This window comes from Eschrichtius robustus, chromosome 4, assembly GCF_028021215.1.
Source record: "Eschrichtius robustus isolate mEscRob2 chromosome 4, mEscRob2.pri, whole genome shotgun sequence".
Taxonomy (NCBI): Eukaryota; Metazoa; Chordata; class Mammalia; order Artiodactyla; family Eschrichtiidae; genus Eschrichtius; species Eschrichtius robustus.
The window spans coordinates 80,451,549-80,474,305 of record NC_090827.1 but is presented as its reverse complement, the minus strand read 5'-3'; the positions used below and the strand labels follow the sequence as shown (position 1 = coordinate 80,474,305).

At 33.9% G+C, this 22,757-nt stretch overlaps 1 protein-coding gene across 4 annotated transcripts in view; it reads right to left on the bottom strand.

The window, feature by feature from the left end:
- The window catches only part of FRYL (FRY like transcription coactivator), a 242,199-nt gene that overhangs the window by 92,266 nt on the left and 127,176 nt on the right, over positions 1 to 22,757 (bottom strand). For all 4 annotated transcript variants that reach the window (XM_068542998.1, XM_068543001.1, XM_068542999.1 and 1 more), the window contains exons 8-17: positions 22,003 to 22,082; positions 21,538 to 21,618; positions 18,575 to 18,743; positions 18,191 to 18,283; positions 11,765 to 11,863; positions 10,627 to 10,728; positions 5,071 to 5,174; positions 4,764 to 4,872; positions 2,689 to 2,775; positions 342 to 513 (exon numbers count right to left, since the gene is read on the bottom strand). In XM_068542998.1, the coding sequence (XP_068399099.1) occupies positions 342 to 513; positions 2,689 to 2,775; positions 4,764 to 4,872; positions 5,071 to 5,174; positions 10,627 to 10,728; positions 11,765 to 11,863; positions 18,191 to 18,283; positions 18,575 to 18,743; positions 21,538 to 21,618; positions 22,003 to 22,082 (1,096 nt within the window). The remainder of the gene's footprint in view (positions 1 to 341; positions 514 to 2,688; positions 2,776 to 4,763; positions 4,873 to 5,070; positions 5,175 to 10,626; positions 10,729 to 11,764; positions 11,864 to 18,190; positions 18,284 to 18,574; positions 18,744 to 21,537; positions 21,619 to 22,002; positions 22,083 to 22,757) is intronic.

Sequence of the window (22,757 nt, the reverse complement as noted above, 5' to 3'; positions counted from 1 at the left end):
CTCCCTGATAATTTGCTTCAGTATATTGGAGAAAATGTGTAAAGATTATGCACACAACTGAAATTAATTTGAAGGAAGGACAAAATGCAGTGAATAGTATCATGTGAGAAAATATTTAACCAGAAGACTTTTAACATAACTTATGGACATTATAAAAAAAAGTATTCATTTTTGAATCACTCTGTACACTGGAATAACCAGGCAAATATATACTTTCATAGGCAAATATATACATGTGTGTATACATTTACACAGGCAAATGTATACATTTTAGATTTGATCATAACCTTTCACAAAAGAATATTAAACTGTATTATTGACTTATTCCAGTTAACACTAACCTATGACTTTTGCCTCTTCATCTGTCAAGGTTTTATTGAGAAAAATTTTCTTTACACGCAGAGTGTTTCCTGAGGGAAGAATAACTCCTGTTGTTGGCATTGGCGGCTCACCATCTTTCTGCTGCAAACTGTCCGCTATTACAAGGAACACTCTGAGGCCTATGTTCATCCTCTTCAGAGAAAAAAGTTTCAAAGTAAAGAAGTCAGAGAGTCAGAAAATTCCTTTTTTTTTTCATGCTAAAAATATCTCATCAAATAACACTGGGGGATGTGAGGAAGGAGGACAGAAGAAACACAAACCTTTCTGTCCAACTTTTTTTTTAACTAGCCCAGGCACTGGAGTGTGCTTTAATATCAAATTCCCAAGGGCCACCCATTCACTTATGAGGTCAACTGGCTCTTTTATTTTCTAGCTTATTTCAAACCTCTTCCATCCCTTCCTCAACTCTCCTACCCTGATACCATACTCTCCCCTCTATAAGCAGATGATCTGTCACCCACTTCACGGTCAGAAAAAAACCATCAACCTTCCTCAATCTCTCACTACAAAACACACTGATCTACTTATATCTGCACCTCTTCTTCCTCTACTTTGCTCCTGTTACAGTCGAGGGGTGCTGGTATTCCTAGTTATTAGAATCCCACCCGCTCTTGCATTATCAGGAAACTACACTATCAATTCTCCCTTCGCTTTCTTGCATCTTCAGCATTTCCCTTTTAACTGAATATATCTGATTCCTGTTAACTATACTCAACTATCTTAATGGAATGAGCCCTCCCCATAATACTTCCCTCTCACTCATCAGTGACAATACTGCTCAAAACAGTGGGCATTTTTCCTGCATCCTATCTGACTTTCCAGCAGCATGGGACACTGTCAAATATTCCTTCTTCCCTGAAACCCTCCCTTCCTTGGATACAAGTGTGCCACTGCTGACTGTGTCATCTCTGTCCACATTTCAAATTTACCCTCCTTTATCTGAATATTAAATGTTAGACTGCTTCAAGGCAAGTTCCTAGGCTGCCTTTTCCTATCATTATGTATTCTCTCCCAAAGCAATTTCATGTATTTACATGGCTTCAATTACCACCCATACCAGATGGCCTGCTAATTTTAAGCCTTACTTCTCCTCTGAACTTGGACCCTCAGACCAATCTGACACTTCTACTTGGATGTCAGAAAGCTGCCTCCGATTTGCCATGTTCAGACCAAATGCCCTCTTCCCCGCCAAACGCAGTATCTTCTCAGTGTTTCTTTTCTCAGTAAATGATCTTCTCTCTATCCACACCACACCATCTCAGCCCAAGATGTCATTAGTTATGACCTACACCAGTGGTCTCTAAAATGGGTATATGCATCCCAGTGGGTGTGTAAGATGGTTCACTGGAATACAGGGAGAAAATAAAACTTTCGTTTATATATTTTTTATCTAAATAAGATCAAGGTTTTAAGATTTACCCCTCTTTACATATGACATCTTGGAATGTCATTGTGGAAAATTCCACAATGTACCGTGGTTCACAGAGGTGTCCTCACTTATTCATTCTTTCAGTGTACTGCAATTTGCTTGATTTGATTAAGTGGATTAATAGATCATTTTATCTGGCTTTAACTAAACTAGCTCTCACAAGCTTAAAAAGATTCCTGAGAAGAAAATACAGATTGAAGAAAATCCTAATAAAGTAAGCCTGTAGAAAAACAACAACAACAAAACGGCACAATTGACATTTTTTCTACTCTTAGTATGAGCGTTTCAGTGAGGAAAAAACTTAATTTCAGAAATAAACTCGTTCAATGAAGAGGATATTTTTGAAAACGGATGATCAAGAAAACGCCTTTCATTATGTGATTTTTGTTGCTGAAAACCAGGTTAAGCATGTCATCTATAAAAAGTCTTTTCTGCTCACTTTAAAAATTTGGAAATAATTATCAACCTATCTTAAAAATCCTACAAATAAAAAGCTTCAATAACTTTCGAGCTCATTTGTTAACTACATAAATATATATCTTAGGATTTGATTATGAGGAGGACCAGCACAGGCATTTAAAAGAAATAAGAGAAAATATAACACGTATTTTGTCTTTTTACGTTCTCCAGTGTCATTAAATTCCAATAAGCAATTACTTCAAAAAATATTTTTAAACAATCTGAAAATTTAATATCTAAAGGATGAGTAGGAGTTTACAAGGGAATAACAAGGCCAAAGAAGTAGGAAATAACATTTACCTTAATTTGTCTTAAACTAGAGATTTGAGCCTAAGAGTTCTGATTCCAGAAATCGTGCTCAAAAAAAAATTTTTTTTAATTGTATAGGATAGTAAATTACTACATTATAATTTTTTTACCTCTGGATTAATGGTGAAAGTTTTGGTAGATTTTCCAACACTGAGAAGATCAAATATTATTTCTTTCATTGCAAAATCCAAACGTTCCTAGAGAAAAAAAAAAAAAAAAAAATCAATAAATCCTTATAACTTTCTACTGCTATGGGCATACCTTGGAGATAATGTGGGTTTTGTTCCAGACCGCAATAAAGCAAAATCGGAATAAAGCAGGTCACACAAATTTTCTGGTTTCCCAGTGCATATAAAAGTTATGTTTATACTATACTGTAGTCTATTAACTGTACAATAGCATTATGCCTAAGAAAGCAATGTACAACCTTAGCTAAAAAATACTTTATTGCTTAAAAAACACTAACCATCATCTAACAACACAGAGTCGCCACAAACCTTCAGTTTGCAAAAAAAGGCAATATCTGCAAAGCACAATAAAGCAAAGCGCAATAGAACAAGGGTCTGCCTGTATAAGTTAGGTATCATGTTAAGAATTATACAAATAATGGCAACAATACAGGTCTGTGCCCACAAGAAGTTCCTGAATCTAGCTGGACAAAAGAAAACTACATATGAATTAATGTTAAAAGTGTATTATTATAGATACATGATTTAATTATCAAATGATTGGTTTTATAGCCAAACCAGCAGGATAGAAGTTTTAAACACTCATTTGCCAAACTCATATTCAAGACCTAAGTGAAGGAATTCCCAAAATAATGATAAAAGGAAGTCCCATGATGATAGCGATGAGGCAGGTCTGGAGAGCAGGGAGTTCATACTGGGATAGAAAGAACAGGGCTCCAGGAAGGTAATCTCCAAGGAAAGAAAAGTTAACTAAGAGTAACTGATGTTTGAGAGGAGCTCTATAGTTCTGGAGGAGTGCTGGTGTGAGGTGATTAAGCAAAGGGAGTGGGTACGACCCTCGGGGAAGGGATGCAACCAAATAGCAAAAGTTCTCTCAACAACAGATCTAAAGCACAATCTGCTTTCATTCATCTTATTGACACATTTAGTCTTATCTAATTATCATTAATTCTGTGCTCCTGTAAATAGAAATGTATTAGTTTTATTTAAATATTCCTTATTTCTTCATTGTCAAAAATAATTACATTACGGGTCATCTTCGTTGTCATAGTTTTAGTTCAAAGAGAACTCAATGAACATTCTGGAACCGAAGTGTTTTTCCCAAACTGAGAAGGTAACCCTACCTATGCTTCTCCAGGGCTGATGTCCCAGAAGAGAATGTGACCAGAGCCATGGATTTGCTTACTCAGCCCCCATTTAATCCTCTTCAAATAAACCTTCCTTTACTGCAGAGGCTAGAAAGCTAAAATATTTCCCAGGATGCCTTTGGACAATAGGCTTCAGGATGTGATCGAGACCCAGTCAAGTGATATACTCACGGGAACCCTTGGGAACTGGGGTACGGGGGGAGGAGGAGGGGGAGGACAGGGACAAAGGAATCTATTTTACTGGTGGGGACTGTGGTGGAAACATGATTCTGAAGTGCTTGGGGCACTTCCTAATTTGGCAGGTTTTTGACTGTGGCAGAGGCAGCAGCTTCCTTGGTAGCCCGATGGTGTAGTTTCCTCTGGATTTCCATTTCGGCTAGAATCTGTTTCTTCAGTCCTCTGAGTGATTCTGTGAACGACCTCTATTCCTTAAAAGACCCCTTTGGGTTCAGCTAGCTACCACGGACTCTAGTGTCTGTGCCTGAGAACCTAGATTAATGCAGGTTATGAAAACAATGTTCCAAAATCTTTCAAGACACTCAGGAACTAATTAGTAAATAGACAAGAGGAGGATTATGAGACATTTTCTTGACTTTTCCTAAATTAAGTGTCTCCTCCTGTGAGTCTCCTTTCCAAGTGTGTAGATCAATCATCTAAATGTATTTTGCACACACACAAAAATCATTAGCATCATTTATTTTTTACTTTTTTAAAGCATACTTTTATTTTTCACTATTCAGTATTAATAAATGTTTTGTTATCATGCTTTTAGATGTGTAACAAATTCTATGACTCTAAGTTACTCTTACAATTTACATGTATATAGGTATTATGAGGTGAGGCACTCACCTGAGCAATGAACTGAATAATCTTCACAAATATATTGAGAGGTGTATCACGAGGAACCACACTACGTGACCCTTTTGGGAAAAGTGCTGACACTATGCTCATAAGACGACTGTAGGGAAAAAAGATTTAGTCATAATGAGAGAATGAAATCAACAAAACATTAGCAAAATATCCTCCCCATCCTTCATAATATGTCAAGATAATTCATATCCCTCCTCAAGGTATTTGTAATGTTAACTAAAATTCATAGTGTGGCATTTTTTACCAAGATGTTATTTTAAATATACTTTAAAACAAAGGCACTCACCTTTGAGTTACAGTGTTGCTTTCACATTTTATTCTAATTACATAGACCCACAACAATCTATACAAAGATTCCAGTGCAACTCGAGACATTTTAGGATCTTTATTCTGTTTAGAAACAAAAGAGAATAAAAATAAGCTTATTTATCAAAGTACTTGCAATAATTTAAGATCAATTATATTCTCTGTCAACAACTAAAAGCCCCCTCCATTCCCTTCTTTATTCAATCTAAAACAGGTTTAAATATGTAAGTATATATTTGGTATACAGTAAGTACAGAGAGCTCAAAAGCAACCATAAATAAGGAAATTGAGCCGTCCCTTATATTCTCAAAACAAAATACTATTAGTATCTCTAAGAACTCTGAAATTATACACACTTCAACTTACCTGATGGTAAATGGGACACAAAACAATACTGACATAATGATGAAAGGACTGCTCATCTTTGCCATAATTCACTGCAGCTCATACACAGTTAAAATTTGGAACACCAAATGTTGTTATAGATATTTGCACTTATGGAATAATACAAAATATTACTGAGTGACTATACTTAAAAGAAGGAGTACGGAATGGTGGGTTAAGAGCATAGACTCTGAAATTAGGAATGACTGGCCAAACCCCATCCTTGGATCAACTGGTGAAACAGTTTCCTCAGCTCTAAAATGGAGATAACACGGTACCTACCTCACAGATTAAGGGAGTTATTACGTGAAAAGCAGTTGGAACACTGCCTGACACATGTTAAATGCTCAGTAAGTGTCAGGTGTTTATCTTTAATTTTTTAATTTAGAATAAGAACATTATTATTTAAAATCAGAAAAGTATCCATTTCAATCGCAATTTGATCAGCAAACCTTTTCTTCATACTAGCTATTATAAAAAGTGAAGTACTTAAATGACAAGAGACATGTAATGAGATTTAATTGTAAATTTTGAAAATTAGCTAATAATCACCTTTAGTAGGAGAAACTCTTTATACATCTGTTAATTAGTTGTAGGATGCATTTAGTGCTATAAATTAGCATTTATTTAATCTGGTTTGAGAGATTTCTTATTGTTAAACAATTATTTTATATATAACAATGGACAAAAGGGAGTTTTTAAATACTAAGTAATTTACCATTCTATTTTATGTTTTCTCAGACTATAGAATAATAGACATCCACTACGTATGATTAAAAGCAATGCAACAAGATTACCACTGGACATGTTTTTAAAAAAGACAACCACTAGAAAATATAATTTTGTACATCTATGTATATGAAAATCTGATATAATTCAGAATGGAGTATCAACTATTCAGCTGGTCAGAGTCTCAAAGTCAGTCTCTCCCTCTACTGCCAAATCCGCGATTCCAAATTTCAGATACACTCCCCAAGTAGTTTTCTATTAATTTGTTACTAATGTAACTAAAGTAACATATAAAGTTACACACAATATATGTTACTAGTATAACAACCAAGCTTTTTGTAGTACTTTCTTTTCTATCACTTAAATGCAAGGTCTCAAATATCAAAATATGAGTTCAATTAGTTTTATGTACACTCCAAATAATACTTTCACATAGTTAAATTATCTTTTCAAAATATGAATACTACAAATTAACATATAATAAATTATATAATAGAAATATTTAAGTCCAATTCCACATAAAAATTCTTCTCATATAAATTGTTAGTAAAGTATTTGGATTATCTTATCTTACGTGCTGAGGTATCTGGCATGAAATAAAATTTGAATTTCAAACTTTCCAAGATGGACTACTATCTTTTACAAAGCAGACTTATTTTACAATGAACAATTCCAGAAAAGATAAAAAGTGATAAAAATTATATAATTGTTTACTCGGTAACTGCAATGCTGCTATATATCTCTGAATAATGAAAACATCCTAAATTGATCTGATCCTTAAACAAAGATACATAATTCCCTAGTTACAATTTTGGTCTAATTTGAATAATCAGATTACATTAATAAAATCCAGCAATATTAACGCATAATACAGTTTTTTAAAATTCTTTTTTCTTTCTTTTTTTTTAACGGCAGGTTCTTATTACTTATCTATTTTAAATAATACAGTTTTGATGTCAGGCAAATATGCTCTCTGGCAGCAATCATTTTAATGTTTCTTCATTTTTTTCCTACTGTGAACAACAACAAAAAAAGATTTGTTTAAAACTCAAACCAGTAGGATTGAAGTTTTAAAGTGTTGCATCAAAATCATATTCAAAATCTGAACTACAGTCTCCTGAATTTCATTGGAAAATGTTATAAAAAGCATCATTTATAACAGCTAATTTTAATTAAACAGAATATTTTAAAACTGAAGATTATGGTTAAAAATCAACATTCGGTATCACTTCTCTCTCTTAAATTCATCTTCTTGGGACCACATTAATATTAAACTTTCGGTAGAATGTTCCTGCTGTGTGCTGCTCTTCTTTTACAATACGAGAAGCAGACTTAAATAAATACGTTGGACATGCAATGCAGCCATGGGTAAAGGGGGAAAAAAGCCACACTTAAAGGAGATAAAGCAATATTTTACTTTGTAACATCAACACAACTCACCTGGAGTGTTTCTATTTGTTTTCTGATACTGTTGTTAGATGGCATCTAAATAAAGCAATGTGAGACAGCAAACATAAACATGAGATGCAGCACATGCATGTTAGATGAAAATAAGCACAAAACAAGACAGCTCTTCACCAAGGTCTCTATTTAGAAGAAATTTGAAATGTCCAAGACAGTGGCTAGAATCACTGAAGAAAAAAAAAATTCTATAATTTGGGCATCATAGGATACATCTACAACACTCAAACTGAGAGAAAATAGATAAATTTTTAACTATCTAATTTTTCCTCTACAAGTACTGCATTTGATTTCAGATAAGTTTCAATTTTTAAAAGAAAATAAGCATACACTGTAGAAAAAAAAGTCTAAATTATTTTTACATGGCATCTACTCTTACTCCTCTCTCTCTCTCTATTATTCTTTAGAAACTTTAAAATCATTTTTCACATAATGACCTTATTTGACATAAAGATTGGGGAATGGGAAACTACCAAATTATGTTTGGGACAAAAACAGCAGATACAACACTTTCGGTGAAAATAAACTGATGTTCTCTCATGCTATTTATGGACCTACAGACTAATGCCCATTTTTCATGGTCACCAACTTCAGAAACTAGTATGGTAATTTTTAAAAAATTGGGCGGTATATTAAAGTGCCTTGAAAATGCATCATATTTATTCTTATAACTCTAGGGAATAATGCCTTTTTACTATCCCAGAATTATAGCCAAAAATATTTTTAAAAATACTCAGTAAAGCAACATTCCTTATAGTACATTAGAAGGTAACATGGTAGACCAGAAAGAGCAAATTTTATTGAACTGGATGGATTAGACGCAAATCCTATCTCTATCACTTTTTTGGCTCCCTAAACTTGGGTTACTTACTTATCTTCTTTCAGCCTCAGTTATAGTAAGAATTAAATGAGATATTGTACTTAGAGAATCTAGCCTATAATAAATACTAATAAAAATCTATTTTAAGGAGTAGTAGGTCTAATAAATGGAAAAGTGTTACAGATTTTTTTTAACTCAAGAGATTACCTGAATCTCAAAACAAAATCAATTTAGGTAAGACCTTTATCTTGGACCAACTTTTCCTGTATACAAAACAAATAAATGATACCTGTCACAACAGATAATTAGCATAGTTTTTCTCTGAATGCTGGACTCCTTACCTCAACTATGTAGCGTAGCCACAGTATCTAAAACTTAACAAGCAGGAACCAAGTCATAAAATTTCTGCTGAATAGAGCCTTAATGTAAGTTAAAGGTTAATGGTCAAGACAACTATATTCCAAATATTCATGCTAAGTGGCTCTTATCTCCTTTAGCCTGGCAGATTGACACAGCCATTAATGAAAATGGACAATATGCCAGAAATATTTAACAGGAGGTAAGGGTTCAAAGAAAACAGAGCATTTTAAATGAAAGCCTTAAGCCAAAAAAAAAAAAAAAAAAGTTAAAGTACTGCGAAAGAACTGCAAATATGTTAGGTGGAAACGTGTATATATATAAAAACATTCCAACAAGCAACAGAAAAGTATGAATTGTCATGAAACAAAGCAAACTTCCAGGAACACTTAAATGCGTGTCTTAAAATACGTTATTAAAAGTTTGAAGAATCATACTACCCAGAAAATGATTAATTCCCTTTCAGTACCTAAATCTGTATGAATTATCAAAATAAGGACAGAAACAATATAATGTACTTAAATAAAACTTATTTTCTGGTTGCATGACATAAAGAATTTAACCAGCTTGATTGGTCCTGGGAATTTTCATAAACAGAGCAAAGAGAATATATCAATTCTCACCCAAATATGAATAACATCAGTGTATGTATATCTAGGAGGAAAATAGCCAAAAATATTTTTCAAAGACATATTTTAGTACACCTTACTAAGAAATCAAAGTATTTTTCAAAATGATATGTAAAATCATTAAAAAAAAAAAAAAGATATATAGGATAACGTTGTCCAGTGAAGCAATCCTGAAGTGAGAAAAAAAAAGCCAGTCCTATTTCTCACAATATCACGATGAGCTGCAGAGTCAGAGACAACTCATTTAACCTCTCTGTGCCTTGGTTTCATTGTCTTCCAAGTTTAAGTTTTTCAGTCTTAACCCTAACTTAGAGGAATAACAGAAAACGAAATGCCATGTCTATGTGTTTCTATAACATGTAAGCAAATATTCAAATATATTCATTTATGTATCAAAATGGTATTCAAATCAAGCATTCACATGACATGCAGATGAGGAATAGTCCCACGTTCTGTGTCAGATATTAACTGTGGTCCTATCCACAGAAGAAAAGAAGATCCTGTTAGATTCTGCCAGCAGAGCATCCTGGGCAGATAATGATCCTTCTATCTCACAGTTTTGTTTTCAATCCTAAGAGACTGGACATAGATGTGCCAAATAGTGTTAATAACAATTAATTATCCCTTGATTCAAGTCAGAATCATTTCAGGAGCTTTCACATCTATGTGGATCCAGTACCATACTTTTAGATTTGGCTGGGCATACTTAACACTAAATGTGCTTTTACTGATATTTTATTATCGAGGCTTTTTTCATATTATTCAGACTTGAGCCAACATTACTGAATTTTCTCAAGAGAAAACGCAAAATAAGCATCTGGAGAGTTTTATAAGATTAAACTAATACTTTGAAATTCCAAAGGAATTTATTTATTAACAAATATTGCTAGATCCAAGATAATATAAACAATCATTACAAATGTATAATTTTGCATTCATTAAGACCAACTAAATTTTTAATTAACAGTTTATTCATGTCTATAACATGATTCCCTATAGAAGGAATGAAGTATGTATAAGGAAAGGAATACGTTAAAGTATCACTATTCAAATGAACTATAGTACTAAAAGTTTTATTATATACTGTTCAATGTATATGCATAAGTGAATATACTACAGTCAGTATTTACAGGTCAGAAATGAGATTAAGTCTTACCTTTAAATGTGACAAACAGTTCTGTAGGAAAATATGCCAGTTATTTAAAAAAAACTGTTTTTGACTGACACATAAAAGGCAGGTAATTAATGGATATAGAGCCTATAGGAGACAGAAGAAAGAGAATAACATTTTTATGAAAAAGCACTGGACTTGTAAATTATATTTCATTCATTCTCATAAACAAAAAAAGTTCTATTAGCAGTTTTCCCATTTGTAATAAAAAAAATACGATCTCAGGGAGTAATCTAACAAAGAATGATAAAGGGTAGATTTTCTATAAGAACAATTTCCTGATCTATCACATCTCCCCAAGTGAGAAATGTGCTATTATTTCTCCCTAGACCCATTCCTCCTCTAACCAGTACAGTGGTCCTGGGATCAGAGGACAGACCGGCATTAATGTTGCAGTTTTCTATTCATCAGGTGTGTGACTTCAGGGAGGATACGTTAAAGTGCTCGAAGCCTCACTTTCCTAACATGTAAAGTGGAGAATGCTAATCACACACATGCTATAGGGTTGTGAGGCTTAAAGTAAGACAAAGAATGTAAAGCACTTGGCTCAATGCCTGGCACAACCAGTGTTTATTATTATACCTCTATCTTAAGCGGTCAAGTATTTGTCCAATTCTCCAAACATTCTCCAAGCTGCATACAAATTTACAGAAAAACCCCTCAAAGTTACTGAAGTGGATGGTGAAATGGGGAAAAAAATGCTTTAAATCTCTGAATAGAAAAGATGTAATTAGACAGACAATAGCTCCTAAATAATCAAATGCTTCAGAATACAATTTATTATAATGTAAAATAAAGGAATTTATGGTTTAATATGAGACTACACTTAACTTTTCCTTTATTCTAATACATAGTTTATAGCATCTGTCAAGACAGGTAAATACCTAGAATGAAGTCTGAATAACCTATCAAATACAGAGCTAATAAAATTAAGAATAGAAAGTTTTGAAAAGAGCAGGAGAAAATAGGTAAAATTTGCCCTTGTGTTACACTTTGGATATTTTACAATTTCAATTTTTACAATTCTCTCAAAACTCTACTAAAAAAAACAACAACTAAATTCATAAATCAATTACTAAAACTCCTAATTAAACATATGAAGGTTTGAAATGTTTCTCAATACCAATGAATGCTTCTTTCTGGAACTCAGTTCAAAAGTAGTCTGATAAAGCATCTCCACAAAATTTTTCAAGCAGGGAACATTCACTTCATTTTTAACAGCCTAGGTAAAAAGATAATACAAAAACAAAGAAAATGGTTACAAGTGTTAGATCAAACTATACAAGGATTACAATAACTTTCTGTAAGGTTTGAAATTAGTCAATAATTCACTGAGTATCTGATGAAGTCCCATAATATACCAAATTACCAAATGTTGAGTAAGTAAGATAAACCGGGTTCCTGCCCTGGGTGAACACGCAGATGAATGTGTGGTATAACAGGAGCTCTAAGAGGAAATTCTCTGTGCTCTTGGAGCACTCAGAAGAGGCCCCAATGGAAAAACTCCACAAGGAAGTAACATCTAAGCTGAATTCGGCATTTCTTTACCTAAAATACTGCAATAGCCTCCCATTTAACCTCTCTGGTCTTATCTCCCACTACTCTGGCCCCCTGCACTAGGATCCAGCCACACTAGCTTCTTTGTTGCTCCTAGAACACATCAAACATGCTCTTGCTTCAGGATGTCTGCACTGGTTCCTTCTGCCTAAGAAGCTCTTCCCCCAAATATAGCATGTCTTACTCCCTTATTCCTTTAGTTTTTGCTCAATCGTCACCATCTCTTTCAAGGTGGTGGTCTTTCCTAATTACTCTATTTAAAATTTCAACTCCCCTGCCCACTTCAAGAATTTTTAGGCCCCTACCCTGCTCTACATTTCTGCACAGTACTTACCACCACATCTGGCATATACTCTTGACACATAATTTTACATACTTGTTTGAGTTTTCTGCACTAGACGTAAGCTCTGTAAGAGCAGGGAGTCTTTCCTACCTTGATCATTGTTGTATTCCCTGTGGACGGAAGAGGCCCTGACACACAGAAAGCACTCAATACATATAATGAATAAATAAGTAGAATCTAACCAGGAAAGGACGCTGGAGGTTATTTGAGAGGCAAGAATGTTCCAGACAGAAGGAGTTCTATGTGCAGAGGCTGGTGTTATGGATTGAATTGTCCCAAAATTCATATACTGAAGTCCTAACCCTGCATACCTCATAATGTGACCTTATATGAAAATAGGTCATTGCAGATATAATTAGTTAAGTTAGAATGAGGTCATACTGAAGTTGGGGCGTGGGCTACTCCAACATGACTGGTGTCCTTAAAAAAGGGGGCGGGGGATGAATAGGGAGACTGGGATTGACATATACACACTATTGATACTAGGTATAAAATAGATAACTAATGAGAACCTACTGTACAGCTCAGGGAACTCTACTCAATGCTCTGTGGTGACCTAAATGGGAAGGAAATCCAAAAAAGAGGGGATATATGTATACGTATAGCTGTATTGCTGTACAGTAGAAACTAACACAACATTGTAAAGCAACTACACTCCAATAAAAATTAATTTTAAAAAGGTGGGGGGGAGAATTTGGACAAAGACATGCACACAAGGATAACACCATGTGAAGATGATGGCAGAGATCAGGGTGATACATCTATAAGACAAGGAAGATCAAAGATTTTCAGTAAACTACCGGAAGTTAGGCAAGAGGCACGGAACAGATCTTCCTCACAGCACTCAGAAAAAAATCAACCTGGCAACACCTTGGTCTTAGATATTTAGCCTCCATAAATGTGAGACAATAAATTTTTGTTGTTTAAGCCACCTAGTTTGTGGTACTTTGTAAGGGCAACCCTAGTAAACAAATAAAATACAAAAGCAAACATGGCATAAAAGAAGAATTAGGCAACACAGTAATAATGGACCACAGTCGAGGGTCTTTCTTCCCACAATCTGCTCCTTTTGATGAGTTACCTTAAAAACTACAACATAATCTCAGATATCTGGCAAAAACAGATTTTTCAGACAAGGGGGAAGCACAAATGACAATTTGGAATGGATACGCAGTGTTTCAAACCATTTCTAGGAAAAGAAATTGAAGTACATGCACTAATGATGTACTTCATTAAGTACATATCTACTTCATAGCTAAGCTGACGTGGTTTTATAAATGATCATCTGTTTTCTTCTTGGCAAAATGAACCTATTTTCACAGTTAAAACTGAGGTGAAGAGTGGGGGTGGGGTATTTGACTCAAACTACTTACAAACTTATAGTTCATGACTTCTGTTTGTACTCATTTAAAAAATCTTCAAGTATTTAACTCTAAGTAAATATTCAAAACTGGTCAAAAAAAATCATGCCAATCTCTACAACTGCTATGTCATTAATATTTTAAATTCTTAATTTTTCTTACAATTCCCTGTCCATCTTTTCTGAACATGTTCTAAAGATAGGACCTGAATACCATAAAGCATTCCATATGAACACATAGATCACAAGTCAATTAATTCAATATTTAAAAATAAAAGTCAAAACAGTTACATTTGATTCTCAGTATGAAAATAAATTTCTTCATTTTAAAATATTTTAAATAGAATAAAACCTGAATAAAGTGAATCTTACTAACTTCTATTTCTAGCCAAGGTGGTGTAAAGGGGGCTAGACTTATTTTACCATCTGAAACAACCAAAAAGGAACAAAATATATGAAATGATACACAAAACATTATACATCAGTCAACAAAAGAAAGTGACCCCTGAGGAATGGAAAAGAGATGAGGTGAGACCTTTGATGGCCCCAGCTTATTGCTGTGTAAGAATTTTCAGGGAAGAAATGAAAGTGTACCATTGTGTATGGTTTTTACACTACACATGAACAGTATAATATCACTTGAGGTAGACAACGATAAGTTAAAGATGTATACCATAAACAATAAAATGACAAAACAATCAGATATAGCTAATAAGCCAACAAAGGAGATAAAAGAATCACACAAATATTCAATTAATCCAAAAAAATAGTAGAAAAAGGAAACAAAGAACAGACGGGAAAATTAAAAACATAATCAGAAGATGACAGATTTAAAATAACTGTATCAATAATCATATCAAATGTATGTGGTGCCCAATTAAAAGGCAGAGATTGTCAGACTGGATAAAAAAGCAAGAACCAACCATATCCTGCCTACAAAAAAAAAAAAAAAAATATATATATATATATTTTTTTTTAATATAAAAACACAAGTAGATTAAAAGGAAAAAATGGAAAAAGATATACTACCCTTATACAATCAAAAGGAAGCAGGAGTGGCTATATTACTATCAGACAAAGTAGATTTCAGAGCAAATAATATTATCAGAGATAAGGAAGGTTTCACAATGATAATGGTGTTAATTAAAGAGGATATACAATCCTAAGCATACATGTGTTTCATGATAGAGCTTAAACATACAGCAAGCAAAAATTGACAGAACTGCACAGAGAAACAGTTGATCAGATTTCAATACTCCTCTCTCAGTAGTTGACAGAACAAGTAGAGAGGAAATCAGCAGAGTTGAAGAACACTATTAACCAATTTGCCCTAATTGATATTCATACAACACTCTATCCAACAGCAGTATACATAGTCTTTTCAAGTGCACATGGAACATTCATCAAAATAAATGATATTCTGGCCCAAAAAACAAATTTCAATGCATCTAATGGGATTCAAGCATACCAAATATGTTCTGCAACCACAAATTAAAAATGAATAACCTGAAGATCTCTGGAAAATCCCCAAATGTTTAGACATTAAATAAAATGCTTCTAAATAACCCGTGGATTTCAAAAAGGACAGCAGAAAGTATTCTGAGCTTTACAAAAATGAAAACACAAGATATCAGAATTTGTGGGCTGCCACTGTAGAATTACTTAGAGGGAAATACATAGCATTAAGTGCTTATATTAGAAAAGAGAAAAGGTCTTGATGACCTCAGCTTCCACCTTAAGAAACTAGGGGGGAAAAAAGAGCAAATTTAGAGTAAGTAGAAGAAAAATAATAAAAATCCAAGTAGAAATGAGTTAAATAGAAAACTGAAAAATAGAGAACATCGATAAAGTCAAAAGCTGGTTCTTTGAGAAGATCAATACAATCAATAAACTTCTAGCCAGACAGATCAGGAAAAAAGGAGAAAAGTCACAAACTACCAATATTTGGAATGGAAGAGGTCACTACAGATCCTATAGCTATTTAAAGAAATTAAGGGAATATTATGACCAACTTTACAACAATAAATTGGATAATTCACACAAAATGGGCAAACTCCTTAGAAAGACATGAAAGCATACTCAGGAAGAGATAGTCTGAGCAGCCCTATGTATTTTGAAGAAAATTATCTGGTAGTTAAAAAGCTTGCCACAAGAAAAATCCCAGGCCAGGTGGCTTTATTGGTGAATTCTACCCAACTCCAAAGGAAGACGTAGAGCCAATTCTGCACAAACTTCTTCAACATTAACTTGCTACTAAAAACAAAGACATCGCAAGAAAACCACAGACCAACAGCCCCCATGAACACAGATAAGTGCAAAAATTCTCAAAAGAATAAAACCTAGCAAATAAAATCTAACAATATATTTAAAAAATCTTATCATGATCAAGAGGAGTTTAACCCCAGGAATATATGGTTGATCCAACATTTGAAAAATCAATCAATGTAATTCACCATATTAATGAACAAAAAAGAAAAACTATATGATTACTTCAGTAGACAGAAAAAAAGCATTTAACAAAATCCAACATTCATTCCTGAAAAAAACTCTTAACAAACTAGGAATGGAAATAAATTTCCTCAATATGATAAAAGGCATCTGTGAAAAATCTACAGGTAACATCATACTTATTGGTAAAAGACTGATGACTTTAGCCCTAAGATGTGAATGGTGTCTGTTCTCATCACTTCTATTTATCCTTGTACTGAGAGTCCGAGCCAGTGCAATAAGGCAAAAATAAAATATGCACACTGGGGCTTCCCTGGTGACACAGTGGTTAAGAATCTGCCTGCCAATGCAGGGGACATGGGTTCGAGCCCTGGTCCAGGAAGATCCCACATGCCTCGGAGCAACTAAGCCCATGCGCCACAACTACTGAGCCTGAGCTCTAGAGCCTGTGAGCCACAACTACTGAGCCCACGCACCACAACTACTGAAGCCCGTGCGCCTAGAGCCCATGCTCTGCGACAAGAGAAGCCACCGCAATGAGAAGCCCGCGCACCACAACGAAGAGTAGCCCCCGCTCGCCGCAACCAGAGAAAAGCCCGCACACAGCAACGAAGACCCAATGCAGCCAAAAATAAATAAATAAATTTATATTTTAAAAAAACCTTGAAACAACCCAAATGTCCAAAAACAGATAAACACATAACCGAACTGTGGTATATCCATACAATGAAATACTAGTCAACAATGTATAAACTGCTGATATATTCTGTAACATAGTTGGAACTCAAAATAATTGTGCAGAGCGAAAGAAGCCAGAAAAAAAGAGTCTGTACTGTAAGATTCCATTAATATAAAATTCTAGAAAACCCAAAACTAAGTAGAGGAATAGAAAGATCAATGGTTACCTGAGAACAATGTGGAGTGAGTGGGGAGGGGATTAAAAAAGGAACATGAGGAAACTTCTGAAGTATGATAGGTACGTACATTATCTTGACTGTGGTGAAGGTTTTACAGGCATATACATATGTCTAACTGTACACTTTAAATATGTGTAATTTAAGTCAATTTTACCTCCATAAGTGTTTTTAAATGAAATTATATGTATATATATAAAGAATATCATTTATACAGCAGTATGTAGTATACTGAAAGTGAGTGGCATATCACATATCACAAAAAAAAAAAACCCAGGAAACAAAAAAGTCTAGCATGTCTAAGTATTCTAAAATCCCCGAATCCTATTTATACCATGCTATGTTACTAGTAACTACAGAGTTGTTTTTGAATAACACAATGAATTTAGACCTAGAAAAGCTTCTATAAATCTGCTTCCCTAGAAGTTATTGGAACCATATTTATAGCAGTCATATTTTCTAAATAAATTAGAATACATATTTTGACAGGTATGATGAAAGTCATGGCAGCTACAGAAATTAACTTTTAAAACTGAGACAATCCTGTAAACTCTAGGATACATGTCACAGTACTTTTAAATTCTTCAGAGGCATTAAAATGGCTGCCATTTTGTAAGGAGCAAATGCCATTAAATGCAGTGTGTTACACTGAGCTACTTGAGATAACCATTACTTCTAGGTTGCAAATACTCTGCCTTCCTAACAGTCTCTAAATCTTAAGGGCCTGGGCTTGTTCTTTTGATTAAAAGACTGATTGATGCTCTTCTGCTATGTGTCCAATAATGATTTACCCCATACTCCCACTACATTCAAAGTTTCCGCTTTATTGTCTATGAGATTACCAGAAAGTAAGAATATCACATGTGGTAACTTCTTCAGCAAAAAAGGTACTTTTAAAATGCAATATAAAATTAAAAATATACTTACAGCAGCTACAGGGATAAGAATCTCCACAAATAAACCAGCAAGTGCATGTTTTATATCTTTATCTTTTACTTCTAAGAAATACTGAGCACATTCCTTGAGAGGGGAAAAAGGTATATTCGATTAAAAAAGGAGGAAGATTATAGAAATGTTAATATCACAATAATTTTGTAAATACTCTGCAATTTTACCAGAAAGCTAAGTTCAAATCATGCTCAAATTTAAAAAGAAAATTAATTCACACTTCTGACAATTTAACGCTTGGGGTAAGGAATTAGTAACAATGTCATTAATTGTATTTATTTTGTTTCTTTTAAATAGTCATGAAAAGCAAAAACAACCACTGTTAGGCTAATTCTAATTATTGCACTTGAGAAGGTAGATCACCTGCATGAACTGAAATGATGCTTCAAAATCTTCTACAGGATACATTTTCACTCGGAAAAATTTCATTCCCATTATTAAGCTGATGACGCTTTGTACCACATGTGGACTTTGTTCCTTTTGTCGCAGTTCTTTTAATTCTGTCACAAACTTCTTCCTCACAGCCTGAAACCTTTAATGTACACGGATACACAATTTGATGTGAATTGAAAACACTCATTTCCCACATGATATTTAAGGTTGAAATCAAAAAGTATTTTACCTAAACACCATCTCCTTTCTCTGCCCTCATCAAAATTACCCAGAAAAACATACAGATGAAAACAAAAATACTTCTGATTCTAAATTTACTGTTCATTTATTTTTTCAAATAAAAAATGCCTTAAGGAGAAATTCTTATTTATTAGAATTTCTTATTCCTATAATACCATCAATACAGCATCATTACCACTTAATAGTTCATACTCATCATAAAAATAAGATCTAATAACCCACCCATAAAACATCCACATGTAAATCAGAGTGTCTCTAAATTTTAAGACTCATTTTGATCAAGTCTGCAATTTGAGTTACATGGAGAGCAGACTGGAGACTACATATTTGTTCAAAGAGATAAACCAATCACTTGTAGACTACTAATTATCTCTTAAAATTATTATCTCCTTACACTGTAGAAAAACTGAAGAAGATGAGTGGGAGGACACTGGTCTCACAATGTGAATCAGCTAGAGAATCAAAATGCTTTTGAAATGTTGAGCAACATCCTGGATTCAAATGACTACAACAGTTAAGGCTACTAAGTTTTTCTTTGCTTACAATGGAAAAAGATATCTGATAGTTTGTTAATCAATAACACTTCATTTTCCCCCTCTATCTATTATGAAACAACTAAAGGTTTTATTGCTGATGTTACTTGGGGAAACCAGTTCTTGAAAGTTATAATGACAAATGAAGCATACTTCCCAATGGGCACTGAGAACATATTAATATTAATTAAACATGGATATTAATTACATGTTAATGAAATATGGATCCATGATAGGAAGTATAACTTCTCCATTTCCATTTCAGTCTTGTAAAATACAACACCATTTTCCATGAAAGTGTTCTTTTACGTTTTATAAAGAAAATATAAAGTGGATAAAAATCTTCCCATTGCAATATTATTAGAATCCAAGGATTTTTCCTTCGATTAAATTTCTCATAATAATTATTAGTCACTATAATCAAAGGAAATGCATTGACAAGGTTCTAAAACACCCCCAACCTTTTCTTTCTCCCCACCCCTTTCCCACCTCACCATCTTTCCTCTCAAATGTTGGTGCCATCAGCCCAGCCTAATGTGGATCCATCCACGTTTTTTCCCATGCTCATTGTATGTATGGGTGGAAAACACCTCAATATTGCTCTGAGTGGCATTTCTCTTACAACTAGACCAGTGAGGCTGAGCATCATTTCATAAATTTACCATTGGCCATTTAGATTTACTATCCTTACCATCCTAGATTTAACTTCACTATGATGTAGGGTTCTTCTGGACCCAACTTGCTCATGTGTTATTTAGCACTTCTATATTCCTGACAGAAAATCATTTTCAATAAAAATTACAATATCATGAACTACTGTGCCATGAAAAGAAATACATTATTGCTCATGTTTTTGTAGCTATATTCCTGAAACAGGGATTCATTGTTGATTAAATATAAATACAATATTAAAATATTATTGTCTACATCTAAAGTCATTTCAAATACTCCAACTATGTTCTAAGTTCTATAGCATTGTGTGTACAAGGAAGGGTCCCTGGTAAATTACAAAGGATAAAAAATAAATAATACTAAATTAAAGGACAGTAACTACCAAATAATAAAATACATTACTTCATATTAAAATCTAAACTACTAAACATCAACAATAATTGTGTTTGGTTTCTTAGACTTGAAAAAGGTTGCTATAGGATGATTTCAGGGCCAAAGACTGACTCTTTAAATAGCACCCAAGAAAATCTAAATTGATACTTTTTTCCTTACAAATTTCCCAGTAGCAACAAAGGAAATTCAAAATCTTCCATAGTCTTTAGAGCAGGCACAAGATACTAAAGACAAACATCTTTTTTACCGTTTATGATAATGATGGTTCAATACAACTCAATGCATGTTAACTCCTAATGAATACCACCCTCTTTATGGAGTACTCTACTATCTTTATCTTTCCTTTCTGGTATGTCTTCTACCTATTCAAAACTCTGTTCAGTATTAAAATAAATAAGATGGTTAGAAGGAAGACACTGTATTGCTATCTCAGAAATAAAAGCATTCAAGTAGAAACTATTAAAAGTAATTATTAGCTTCGACAAGAGTTCTATAAAAAAGATTTTTAAAAACACTTCTCACAGAACTGTGAAAAATAGGGAATAAGGTAATGACCTGACTATTCTTGGCAATTTCTTACTTCCTCAGTTCAGGTTTTATGGAAAACCCCAAATAATGAAGACAAGTTGTGGAATTGAGGTATGGGTGTCACTTAAAAATCCTCTAAAGCAGGGGTTCCCAACCCCCAGGCCATGGACCAATAGCTGTCCACGGCCTGTTGGGAACCGGGCCGCACAGCAGGAGGTGAGCAGTGGGCGAGTGAGCGAAGCTTCACCTGCCACTCCCCATCGCTCGCATTACTGCCTGAACCATCCCCCCCATCACTCGCATTACCGCCTGAACCATCATCTGCCACCACCCCCCACCTCCCCCCCATGGAAAAATTCTCTTCCACGAAACAAGTCCCTGGTGCCAAAAACGTTGGGGACCCCTGCTCTAAGGAACAGAGCAGCAAAATAATAAAAGGTGAAACAGACTTCACAATAACTCTATGGAAAAAAAATAGATCTAAAACTGTCAGTGTCTATTCTGTTAGCTAGCAATGAGAATTCTAAAACGCAAAACAAATCAAAATCAGTGATTTATAAAACTTACTTTGATTGGGCAAGAACGCCTATCACTTCTGCATATAAATCTGCAATAATATGCACATTCCCAGTGTTGGTTCCTGAATATCTAAAATAGCAAAAGAACAAACATCTTATTTCATGAAATTTTTCTACAAACTCTCTTTCTTAATAACTCTGAAAATTCCTTATCAGGGTGTTGTATAAATTTTCTCTGAAGATTCATTTATAGGATGATAAAAACCACATGAATTTTCTTCTCTCTCTAGATTTCAATTTGCCAGGAAATTTAACCTGATTCTTATAAATTCAATCAATGGTTTTAAGAATCATTTTTTACAAAATCTTTCCCATAAGCATCTCCTGTGGACTAAAAAATACAGGAAGATAATTGCTTTGAAATTCAGAAAACAAATGATTTATGAGAGTTCAAATTAACAGTCTAAATCTGGACCGCAGATAAAAGCAACAGTCCCGGAAGTATTTTACTTACCCTTCCTTATGTTTAAAGTGCTTAAAAGCTAAGTTTAGAACTTCATGAACTAAGGGATCAGGCACAGGATGAACAGGAATCTAGAAAAAAAAAAATCAAGTGTCTGCTAAACAGGTTACAGGTCTTTTATGAGTATCCTCATCATTTCAACTAACCAAATCAATAATCAATTTAAATTTTCATGATATGATCTACTACTAGTCCGTCAATCTTCCCTTTCTAAGAATGCTATTATTTTTCTCTAAGAACTTAGCTGGACATCTACTTTAACAAGCTCTAAATTCATGAACATTAAGCTTTATAATCGCTAATCTTTAAACTACAGACTATGCAGATGAAAAAATAGTCATTGTTGTTACGACCATTGTCACTGTCAGAAAGTTAAACACACACTCATGGGTGACTCTCTGCAACACCTATAGGAAAGTAAACTTTGACTGAGCCAGGCTCCATATAGTCTGACTTTCTATCATAATACTATCCAAAAGGGACTCCAACTTTCCCAACAATTTAAAATTATTTATGGTTTTATTAGAAATTTGTTATTTAAATGTTTGTTTTGTTTAGTTCTTTAAAAATTACATGCCAGTTCCTAATATGGACAACACATCAAAACATTTAAACCAGAAAGTAAAATCCCTGCCCCTTCCCCCACGTATAATCACTACTGGTATATGTCTACTTCCAGGCTTTTTCCTACACACACTCATCCACACAGCTTATTTTTTACTTAATGGAATGATGCATCTTTCCCC